We start from the raw sequence: 12,500 nt of genomic DNA on the forward strand, positions 1-12,500 counted from the left end.
CTGGCTTTGAAGCTTGTTTACTTCCTCTTCTGCCGTTTGTCGCAACTCTCTTTCCCTTTCTCTTTTCTCTTTTTCTTCCAAAGATTCTTGTTGAAGATCCGTAATCTGTCTCCGCAGTGACAATACGGTGTCTTTAAACGCCAACTCTGCCTCTTTGACGGCATTCGACTCCAACCGCTCGATTTCTTTCTGTAACTTCGAGTTCGTATCCAATTCATTTTCTAATCGGCTGTCTAGAGATTCTATATGTGTCTTCATCGTTTCTAACTGTTTCTTCAAGTCTTGCTTTTGTTCTTCCAAAAGTTCGACCAACGCACGTGAAGATTGCGCCGCTTTGATGGCGTACGAGCTGCGATTGCCTAGAGATTGTTCGAATTGATTAATGGCGGCTCGCTGTTTTTGATTCTCTTCGGTCAATTGCTCCTGAATCAGATGCTTGTCCGCTTCAGCTTTGCGCAGGCGCTCGTCGAGATCTTTAACTTTCATCGAATTCTACAAACGCGTATGATGAGACAATAGTCAAGTCAGTCGACGACATGATGCAAAAACAGTGACGAGACATGCGTGTTAGAGAAAACTCCTGTCACTGTCCATGCAGGACCCAACTCGATATCTGTTTACCAATGATTACATCGCAAATGTTGTATATATCTCTTGCCCATCCCTGGGTGGTGCTCTGAAACCTTTCCCATGCAACTCCGCATACACCGATGGAGCTCTGAAGAGCGAAGAAAAATATGGAAATAGTGTATACAATTCAGAGAAGAGATCAGGTGCATGGCGCCTCTGTGAGAAGAATACCCCTTGTCTTCGAACACTTTGGAAGATGGAGAGTAAAAAGTCTTTGATATCTGCAACATCTATCATGCAGTTCATTCAATGAAGAGGCAAACCAAATGCCCCAGAATTCTTGGACTATTGGAGCAAGAGATTTGCTATCCAACTTCAGAGATTTAACAGTATGCAAGACCCTTGTGAAGAAGTCATTACCGAATGTACTGCTGCAATTAAAGCACCTCTAACTAATTTCTTAAAATTTTAGGGTCCTTTGTTACTGGGGCCCTTAACTTAACTGTTTGATTGATACTCATTGTAATCATGTTTTGCTGATTTTGGTCACTTATAGCTTGGACTTTTTAGTTACGAGAGCTGATTGTTAAAGTAGACTTCACAGACAGACAGCTCGACAGACAGACAGAGAGAGTCCAGTATAGCAGTAACTCAGTTGGTGCCATTAGTATCTCTGTTAGCTTATTGTCAACCGTTTGACTCTTAGTCGTACTTAGGGACCTCTTGGGTCCTAGTTCTCTTAGAACTTGCTGATTTTTAGCGTAGACTGTAATATAGTCTTGTATAAGAAATATATGTATTGACAAAGAGACAGACAGACAGACAGACAGACAGACAGACAGACAGAGACAGACAGACAGACAGACAGATAGACAGACTGACGGACGGACGGACAGACGGACGGACTGACGGACGGACGGACGGACAGACAGACAGACGGACAGACGGACAGACAGACAGACAGACGGACAGATAGACAGACAGACAGACGGGTGGATTATGCCTCAACTTCGTGCGTTTAGTTATGGAACACTTTGGTCGTTGGGGGAGACAAGCACAATCATTCCAGTCTCAATTATCTCAACTAAGTAAAAACATCGACCTTGGTAACAGTGACCAAGATTTCAAATGCTACTGGAGAAGAAGATTCGCTGTAGCTCTCCAAAGGTGCAACGCAAAGGTTCTCATCCAGAAGATGAACCGCTTACAAAGCAAAGAAAATGACACTAGTGACATATATAGTGTCCAATTGCATGCAAGCTAAGTTATTAATTTTTTTAGAGACTCGTGTGGGTCTAATTGATATATAACAGACTTTCGTATCTATAGCTTGTAATAGTTCATATGTATGAAATATAAAGAGTGGACAGACAGACAGACAGACAGGCAGACAGACAGACAGACAGACAGACAGACGGAAAAATAGCAAAACAGACAAACAAACATCATAACGTACAAACAAAGACCAATCGTGTATAGAAATACGAACAACTAGTGCAATACAAAGTACAGCCCGACAGACTATCCAGTCACAATCTCGTAGCTCTTACCACTTTCGATATCCTCATCTGCTCGACAATGTTGCGCTTCGCTTCGCGCAAGACCCGCTTAAACAGCTCGCGCAACTTCCTCACCGTAGATCGCGCTTCTTCGAGAGACAAATCTACAACCACAAAACACGAATAACTAACTAACTACCCAACAACTCCGCGCACTTCAGTGTCTACTTTACCATCCTCATTTTCAGGTAAGTTAAGCTCCTCCAAAGCGTCACCGCGCAAGAAATTTATTTGCCTGCAGTCGTCGCTTGCGACATGAATGGCGGCCGTTAAATCTCTTGCTTTAGACGGTAAGGGGAGCTCTTTAAATTTTGTTTCAAAATTTTTCAAAATTTTTTCCAACTCGGTCCCTTTGGACTCGCAAGGCATTTCAATGGCAACAAGAATAATGTCGTTTAGGGCTTGGGTTAGGGTTTCACTTATTGTTTCTTGAGATTGTTGTTGCGTGTAGCGTTCGAAGTCTAGCTGTTGACGCAAAGTATCTGCCTCGCGGACTTTCTGCTGTAGTTGTTTTCCGAGCTCTTGTACTAGCGTACGCTAACGGTACAAAATCGTGACCATGAATATTTTTAAACAGCTGGCACTTTATTAATTTCCTAACCTCGACTGTTAACAACCTTTCAATCTCGATTATTTTGTCGACCATCGATTCGAGAGCAGGCGATTTTGCGTCTGCGTCACGTGATGGTTCCGTTTGTTGTTTGTAGAGCTCCACTTTACGCTCGAGCTCGTTTAGTACCGTCAGTTGATGCTCGTATGCTTGGCGCAGCTCATGGTTTTGCTACAATACAAGATATTGTAAGCACGAACCACATGTGCATACAATTGTACAGTTGAGAGACGATACCCGAACAAGCGTGCTTGCTGACTTGTCTTCAACATTATTTGTCATTTTTTCCAGTCTTTCAATGTGCATCTGCATATCTCTAAATGTTGCAGAAGAAAGAGATTCGCCGCCACTATAACCGTTGCTCTCAATTAGAGCACTTGCATTTGCAGTCACTGTAGTTGCAGTCACTGTAGTAGCAGTCGACGTTAAACGCCACTGCTCTCTTTCTTCAAAATATCGTTTTTCTAACTTCTCCATCCGAGTTTTCAGACGAGAATTTTCTTGAATTGTCATCACGTATAAAGTTTGAAGGGTTAGAAGAGCAGACAACTTACACCACAAATCTCCAATACTAACAGATGGGTCATGTTTATTGGCTGATTGCTGATTAAAGTTTGATAGTATAGCTTGTTGCTCAGTTGCTAAATTTTGATGGGATGACTTCCATTTATTGCGCTTAGAAGAAGAAGAATCATCCATACTGCTAGTTATTGCTAGAACACACGCAAAAGCAAACTAATTATGCAATACTATTTATTCAAATCTAAATGTACCATGTATTATAAATGCAGTATATTATTTGGTGTTGTCACGTGACAATTAACCTATAGAAATACTCTCATACCACAACTGCCAAATTAGCAACTTGCCACATCTGCAAGTTTAATTGAGCCACAAAGGCCAGCGTGACCAGCTGCAGGGAAATTTCTCATGGGGTCTTCAACGGGGTTTCCAACTGCTACCCAAACTATAGTGTCACTCAAGGAAAGCAACAGAAACTCGATGATACATCGAATTGTTTCACATGCAATTTTGCGTGCCTAAATCTAGACTATGAATTAATTGTTATATACTACAAATCTGTATGGACAGCAGTCTAGGCCATACACCAGATCAATACAAAATGAATTAACTGTTAAAATTAAAATTAATCAGCAGTTGAGCCGTCTTACATGCGTTACCTTTGCTCACGAAGCGGTCCTCCACGACGTCGAAGTGCTAGCCATGCGTGTGCAAGCAAACAAGGGCAAGTGGGTGGATCGACCTTTGTACTCGTTCTAGTTACTCATACCACACAAGTTATGATTTTGCGTGTAGACTGTCATGAAAATGCTGACAAAAAACCGTGTCAACAACATTTAAGCTGATGACAAGAAAGAACTCGGCAACTCACTCGATTCCTAGCTATGGCACGCCGCACGGGCCACGGGTCCTTATCATATCACGAGACAAGTAGTACGAACTCATGCGTGACTCAGTAAAGTTCTCACCGACAAGCACATTGATTTGAATTACAAACGCGCACGCTTGTACCACGTAAGAATGCCAGAGTATACGTGTACGCACAGAGTTTGCTTGCCATGGCGTTTTTGTTAGCTTCTGCACGTCCAGAAGTCGGACAAAAACTTTTACCAAGAGACTGTAGATCTACAAAGCCCTATACGCAGTGTGACGTACGTACTTTGTTTCACACTGCAATAGAAGTGTCCGCAATAGATTATACTAGCTACACATTAATAGACTGCAAACCTACGAACATCTAACTTGAACTGCAGGAACAGTAAAATATACATAGCGCCCAGAAGTGAACTGCAGTAACGAAACGCTACCTGGTTTGTTAGACATGATTCAATGAAGTGTACTAGCTAGACATGAAGCTGGAGTGTAGATGCAAGCCATACAGTAACGTCCGAGTGTTGCACAGAGGGGTCACAGGTCGTACAAGTTTGTCCCTTGCGTCGCAACTAATTAATTAACTGATCAAATGTCAATTAGTTTGCAGATAATGACGATATCAGTAATCTTGCCATTACCCAAATAGCCTTGTAATGGAAATCCCGATGATAGCAGCATGTGCACGTGCGTCTGCCATGCACCCTATTTTGAAGTTACTAACCGATTTCCTGTCAGCTTTGCCGTTCGCAATTAATATTAGTGCTATATGCATGTCTCTTCCAAAAGTTTAGTAGATCTCATGCATAGCTCTAGCTAGACGTCCAAAGAGGCAGGAATAAAATGAATCTAAATCAAGGCATTATGTCATTTTCTTGAAATAGATAGGCGTCTAGAGGCGTTTGCCGTACCAAGCAGTAAGCAACGTTTACACTCAATTTGCAAACATGCCAAATTGCAGGTACAGCACAATGTTCACGTATGGTACGTTTGTGCTACGAGACTAATGATGCGACTAATTATTTATTAATATTATTAGTCTTTGCACGTCTAGTGCTAGACAGAATTTCACTAAGATTGTAAGAACTACGCATGACATACCTTGAAGTTCAAGTTGTCTCAATCAACATTAGATTGCCCAAAATTTCTGCAAAATATGAAAGTCATACTAAACATTTGCGATAGACTGCAGGTCTAAAAATGTGTTGTACCCAGAAGTATAGCACTTTACTGAACGCTACAGCACACACATTTGACTCACATGACTACACAAATTTGGTTCTTGTTTTATATTGTAGATGATGACTTAATTAAAGGCGTAGTCATGGGAAAAAGCACAGATCATGTCTTATTTATATGTTTGCTATATAAGTAATTGTGTCTGCTAAAGTGTCTGTATTATCATAATTCAATATTATCATAAAACACACACACACACACACACACACACACACACACACACACACACACACACACACACACACACACACACACACACACACTGTCTGACTTGCTCTATGTGCATCATTTCACATCTCACCCCGAGAGGGTTGCAAACCTCCGCAGAAGAAGCCTTGGCGTGAACTGAGTGATCAGATGCCATCATTCAACACCCTGTACTCAAGATCAAATGACTCCAAGACTCGAGCCAGCTCTAGCCAGAGTCATTGTTACCCAAGGGTTACCACAGGCAGGCACTGACTCCCATGCACACACATCACACCACACACTACACAACACACTGACAAGGTAAATCTTTTCAAAAAATTTTAAAGCTTGTGCGGTATGGTACGATGACGTCATCCAACTTTGGCATTTCGTCACACTATCTACATCTACAGGCTTTGCTGCCACACCCTTATGATTAGTTACCTCAAGAGTAATATTAGCTGTTATCAATGATTTGATCATTAGAATAAAAGCAGAGTAAACAACTTCTGTATGAGTGTAGAAATTTAAGTCGAGACGTACGAAGTATAGGCGTAACTAATATTATTGAAAAGTATTTTGAGTCGCGCGCCTGCCTGCCTTAGCCAGAATACAAATCAAACATAGATATTTTACTACGTGGCTGGCAATGAACGTTAACTCACCAGAGGTCAGTATCGCTTAACCTTGTACACGCACGCACGTACAAGGTATTTTTGACGATGTAAATAACTCTTGTTTCTTAGAATAGCAATTTGAAAGTGCAGCGAGAGAGCGTCAACGAAACGTTTATTTACATTGTCGCTGGGAGACTAAATCATTGATTTCAATATCTTGTCGCGTGACTAAAAGCCACTGAAAGATTAATTGTCACTGCCAGCAGATTCATGACAAAAAACAAACATGCAGTTGTTGCAGTTGTTACATTAAAGCATTATAGGACGCACTCCATAACTTCTAATTACTTGGAACAGACATCATGTATACGTACCCATGCAAGGTCAATATTAGAATCATGTATTAATAACAATGGCTATTTATATAGACTGTACAGTCATCGGAATAATTATTGATGTCTGCTTGCGAACTCGCCTGCTGAGCCAAGCAGGGTGGCTATGCTAGTAACTAACCTAGACTCTTACTACTAACATTCCCCGCTCCGCCCCAAGGTGTGGTTGTTCAACAAAGTCTCCCGAACGGCTGTAGACCCCTAGGCTACATTCCTGAAGCAGTAAAAGAATCGGACAAAAAGTATGCGTTTCTCCTGGCTACCTAGACGTAACTGTAACTCACTTGCTGACTCGATTTCCAATGCTAGCTGTCCTAACTCTTTCTAGACTGTAGACTGCTGTTGTAGACCTCACAGCTCGCAGAATCGTAGCTCGTGTTTGATATCTTGTCAGCGACGTACGGCGAGATCGTGCGTGAGGTCATGAAACCAATGCAAACCTGTGAAGAGCACCTGAGTTTTATGATGTGTTGACTAACTATAGCAACTAGGATATCAATTCTGGAAGACGTATTAATTACGTAAACGGAAACTACACCTGGAAACTGTTAGCATCGTGCACCTGCATGCCTACGAATTGACGATATATATGATGAAGGTGAAGGTGCACGTGCAGGTGGTTGAGTCGGATGCACATGAGAGGTGTGTTAATTAAGGATATGCATTCTAAACTTTAGAACTGGGAGGGAATGTCCCCAGATCACGTGATTTAGAGTAATTACCGTATACTCGATTGCAAGTGTTCCCGTGTACAGTCTAAGGGTCTAGCACACCCAGGTGGCACAGCACATGCATGCATGCAGTTACGTTTGCTTAGTTAGCAGCTATATAGATTTACATGTCGGCATTTGTCTTCCCTGTATTTGCATGACTTCTTGGTCTGTAACTAATTTAATAATCATGCTGAGTAGGCTTGTTTAGCTACAACAGCGTGGCTTCATCGCATGCAGCTAAAGTAACTGCTTTCGAGCTTCCATACCCCAAATTAATACCGATAAGACAAGAACACTAGCAGCCTCTTAACAGCGCAAAGATATCCGGTACGTACAATCAAGCGTGTAATTAATAATTAATGCTGGGCAAAGCTGATACACGTTAGTTTCCCTCTGTGGAACGGCTTTCAAAACACACTCTTGAGCAATAGGTTAAAGTTCTCTGTATCGCGCACAAAGTTTATTCAAATACGTCACTCTCGTGGAAATCACTGGGTAACGTCAGCAAGTGACGAGGCTGGTGAAGTAACCCTTTATGACAGTTTGTTTCTGAGCGACATATCACAGGATGTCCAAGCTCAACTTGCTTCAAATTTACAGAACGGAAAAAGCTATCCTTAAGGTTAAAGTAGCGACTGTTCAGAAACAGAACGGCGGATGTGACAGTGGTTTGTTCGCTCTGGCATTTGCGGTTGACGTACGTCTGGAATAGATTCAGCGAATATGTCCGATTTCGACAGAGTACTATGAGGCAGCACCTATGCAATGTATTTTGAAGGGAACTATAACTTCATCTCCTCGTTTCATGCCTGGAGAAAGAGGTGCAGTTACTGTCAAAAGAGTGAGACCAGCCATTGTTGCAATCGCTGTGCACTGCATCTGCCGTCTACCAGAGGAATTTTCAAGTCCAACTGTTTCGTGTTTGAAGTGTCAAAAGCTCTTTCACTTGCGTTGCGTGAAGACAGAAAAGTTGTGTTCAAGCATGTATCTGTGCGCCAGTTGTCGACATTGATAATGCATGCATGCATGGTTGTTCGGTGACATTTTGTTGGTCGTTATATCTGACTTAATTTACCGTCAAGATGCATACTATTTGCTAAAGTGGTTAAGAGAGTCATGTAGTAATCGGTTCTTCATCCGGATTGCAGAGACCGAACAACTAGTAACTTAACCGTACAAATGGTTAACTGGTTAGGAATCGGGATATTCCGTTTAAAATCTGGACGTCCAGTTAATTAACCGGCGTCCAGTTCATTAACCGGACAGGTTATTAATCCGGATATAACATAGCCAGTAAAGCGGGTGGATTGCACGGTCCCCTCTGCATCTGCATGATAACAAGTCTGCGATTTGAATTGCTGATATTTCTACAAACAGTGTTGCGCAAACTAAGTCAGAACTACTTAGCAATCATTTGATAATTTTCCAAGCGGAATATATTACACGCTTAGCATAAATACAGGTAGATTTCTGTCAAAAGGTCACAAGTGCATGGCATTTCCGTATGACAAATCAAGAAACAGTTCTACCCTCTATGTCTTTCTTTTCTAGAGGCTCTTCCTAATTTCTTAAAACTAAATTTGTTGCAGCAAATAGTTTCTCAGTCTTCTCTTCACAGAAACATTGTTGTACATCCTATTTCAAACATCAGGTGTATAGCCCAAATTCTAAGAGTTAGTCATAAACAAACCAAGGGTACCGACGTAGCGTGCCAGTAGTCAATTTTAGAAAATCTGATCAATCACACGGGAAAGGCACGCCCCTAGCCACAACATTGATTTCACCCCGGCGTCGGTAAAAGGTGTATGTACGGTAGCGTCGATGAAGTTAATTCATCTGCACTCATGTTAAACACGTGTATACACACTAAGATTAGGCTGACTGTTTGGTAACATACAGGGAAGAAATGGTGCTTCTACTTAACACGCCTATACAAATATTGGGGAAGCTAAACTTCCCGATCCTACGTCAGTGGACGAACGTCGACTATCAAAATGAATTCGATTCTTTACACAATATGTAACACTGCTCTTTTTGACATCAAATTTCTGAATCAGTAAAATTATGTACATCGAGTATTAATTAAACCAGACTTTATTTTGCATATCAGATTTAACGGTGAAAACCTCAAATGTACACGTACCGAAATTAAAGTCTTTTTGTCTCAACTAAATTCTCAAATCGTCTCTTGACAAATACCGTCGCATACAAGCAACGCACTATGCGCCATAAATTGTCTAGTCGTACACGAAGCAACTGCATGTATGATGCTAACTGATCACGAAGTCTAACTTCGTAGTCCTAAAAGAAGCCAGCCAGCCAGCCAGCAACAATAAAATCCAGTTTTGACAATTGCAAAATTTTAGTCGCCTAAAGAAACGTGTCGTTAACTAACGTCAGCGTAGCATTGTTGTATGTGCCTTTCATAGTCTTCCAGATTATTTACCGAAAATCTTTCGCCACAACGCAAACACTTCATAACATCTCGACTAACCGGATGACGTGAAGACTTCGCACCAAACTCCCTCGCATGTGACAACTCTCTCCGTCCTTCTCTAAACGACGGTGGCAAGCCCGAATCAGCGTAACTAGAATGACGGTGTCCTACCGTCTGCAGCGACAAGAAAGGCATCGCGTCTCCATGTCGAATGGCCGACCAGTCGTTGTCAATTGACATGACAGAAAGACCGGGACGAGATGACTGACTGTGCGGTACCGGTGTCGACGCCATCATGTCCGCTGTCAGTGATGTCTGCATTGTAGAGACCGCTGTGTTGTCGTCTCGTCTCTCCCGTTGTTCCATTGCGTCTGTTCGTTCGCGATTTAGATGGGATGAACGTGAGAGCAAGATTGGACGATGAAGGTCTCTACCCGACCACGAAACGTCGTGGGCACTCTGGACAAGAACGTCTACCGTCTTCATGTAATGTATACACCAACGTAAACTTGTTCTAACCTGTAGCACAGACTGGCTCGGATCAGATGGTTGTGTTGATGCCAGTTGTTGACCGCTAGCGACTCTTTGTTGAAGAACAGTCACCTAAAAATGCATATATACCTTACATGCCTCATGGACTCAAGTTTCATCGATTGTAGTTGTTATACTTTAGACTCTAGTTGTGCCTTGCTGTCTTCCAATGACTCGTTTTGGGCTTGGAGGTCGCGTATCTCTGACTCGTACGTCTGCATCTACCACACACATCACAAAAACAATACATGCAAGCCACGTTTGTATGCATGTCTGTATACAAATGTGTACGGACTGTCATACCCTTCTAATACAAAAACCCGTTTCGACTGGCAGTAACAAGACTTGTTTGTCTAGAGTGTTTTTCAATACGCGAGGTACTTCAAATTTACCATGCAAGTTTATTTTTAGATTTAACTACCAATACGGATAGCATAGGTATATAATGGTTTGAAAATCGTCTCTATTAGATTGGTACTGTACCCAATCCTCTTCTCCCGCGCCCGTACATTCACGTGCTCCACCACGTAATGGCGTTACACTGACCAATGGCGTACTATTTGGGAGGGGCGCGCACAGAGTCTGAGACTGAGGGGACACAGAGATGTTCATTGATTCAACGAAAACAATGACTGTGAACATTCCATGTTGATAGAGCTACTAATGCAACAATTGAAATTATATTCTCTTTTGTTTAGTTGTGTTTCAGCCTCACTGATGCCACATTCCTGCCGGTCTTCGATGCCACACTCCTGCTCCTGTACGTATTTGGGGGTACGTACGCGTCCCTGTTGCTCTCCTTAACGGCTATACGCGGCTGCTAGCTATATACACTCTTTTTCTCTCGTAAAAGTGTAACGCCAGCACTGTAGCCTTTCATTTAGTACAAACTCAACAAACATACGTACTCGACGTGCTCAAAGTCAACCAAAAGCCGAATCCGGGTCCTCCACTGCCAAAAACCCTGCAGCTCCCGAATGCCACAAACACATGACTATACCGTCGCGCAAAAAGGACTGGGCATACGAGCCACATCTCTCTGTAGCTTCTGAAATCATTAGCATTAGCTTAAATAAAGTAATAAACACACACTGGATACTAAACACTAAGTTTTGCCACTGCCGAGCAATTTAAGCCATACCTTATGTCGTTCATGTTCCGCTTCTTCTTCAATCAATCGCCTCTTCTCTCGTTCATCTCTGTTTTCCTTTTCCAACAGTCCAATACGACGATCAAGACTTTTCTCATTTTCTTCTAACCGTTTGCAGTTTGAATTCATCTTTTCCATATCATCCTGCACAGCCTTCATCGCCTCTTCTCGAGCACCCATCCTAATGCAACTTATCTCCTCTTGCAATATGTCAATATCTTGTTCCTGCTTATTTATTATCGCTTGAAGCCGAGACAACTCGTTTACCAGCTGATCTCGTTGCGTCACTAGTTCATGCTTCTGATCCTCCATCAGCTCAACTAATGATCGAACAGACTGAGCCGCTTTGTCTGCATAGGAACTTCGATGTCCTAACGTTTGAATGAATTCGTCCAACTGCGCACGAGTCTTTCGTAACTCGTCTCCCAACTGCATCTCCCCTAGGCGTCTATCCGCGTCGGACTTGTCTAATTTTTCTTCAAGATCTTTAGCCTTTAATGTACTCTACAGACATTACATAAACAAACGAGACAGAACAATTAAGTTAGAGAATGATTCAGTCTTGTATGGTAGCAACACACACACACACACACACACACACACACACACACACACACACACACACACACACACACACACACACACACACACACACACACACACACACACACACACACACAGTGACACAGACAGACAGACAGACAGACAGACAGACAGACAGACACAGGCAGACACACACACACACACACACACACACACACACACACACACACACACACACACTCACATACACATACACACACACACACACACACACACACACACACACACACACACACACACACACACAGTGACACAGACAGACAGACAGACAGACAGACAGACAGACGGACAGACAGACAGACAGACAGACAGACAGACAGACAGACAGATTCATTTATTATCATCAAAACTCTACGTATGTACAGGAAACTTTCAAATATCTACCAGTCCTTCATAACTAAGCAAATTATAACACATTAATGGACTTGGCCTACAACATTGCAGTCAAACATTATGCCACTGTCGTTTGTACTGCATGAAAATCTCGACAGCTTCCTC

At 42.3% G+C, this 12,500-nt stretch overlaps 2 protein-coding genes across 3 annotated transcripts in view; both read right to left on the reverse strand.

Annotated features, from left to right (window-relative positions):
* The window catches only part of LOC134177745 (protein lava lamp-like), a 13,164-nt gene extending 9,912 nt beyond the window's left edge, over nt 1-3,252 (reverse strand). Inside the window, exons 1-5 of the mRNA XM_062644521.1 lie at nt 2,977-3,252; nt 2,731-2,910; nt 2,303-2,666; nt 2,121-2,233; nt 1-492 (exon numbers count right to left, since the gene is read on the reverse strand). Of these exons, the coding sequence (XP_062500505.1) occupies nt 1-492; nt 2,121-2,233; nt 2,303-2,666; nt 2,731-2,910; nt 2,977-3,252 (1,425 nt within the window). The remainder of the gene's footprint in view (nt 493-2,120; nt 2,234-2,302; nt 2,667-2,730; nt 2,911-2,976) is intronic.
* A 6,113-nt stretch (nt 3,253-9,365) lies between these two features.
* The window catches only part of LOC134177367 (protein Daple-like), a 16,301-nt gene continuing 13,166 nt past the window's right edge, over nt 9,366-12,500 (reverse strand). For both annotated transcript variants that reach the window (XM_062644140.1, XM_062644141.1), the window contains 4 exons: nt 11,391-11,903; nt 10,387-10,470; nt 10,238-10,321; nt 9,366-10,177 (listed from right to left, as the gene is read on the reverse strand). In XM_062644140.1, the coding sequence (XP_062500124.1) occupies nt 9,668-10,177; nt 10,238-10,321; nt 10,387-10,470; nt 11,391-11,903 (1,191 nt within the window). In that variant the 3' untranslated portion in view covers nt 9,366-9,667. The remainder of the gene's footprint in view (nt 10,178-10,237; nt 10,322-10,386; nt 10,471-11,390; nt 11,904-12,500) is intronic.

The sequence above is a fragment of the Corticium candelabrum genome, chromosome 3 (assembly GCF_963422355.1).
Source record: "Corticium candelabrum chromosome 3, ooCorCand1.1, whole genome shotgun sequence".
Taxonomy (NCBI): Eukaryota; Metazoa; Porifera; class Homoscleromorpha; order Homosclerophorida; family Plakinidae; genus Corticium; species Corticium candelabrum.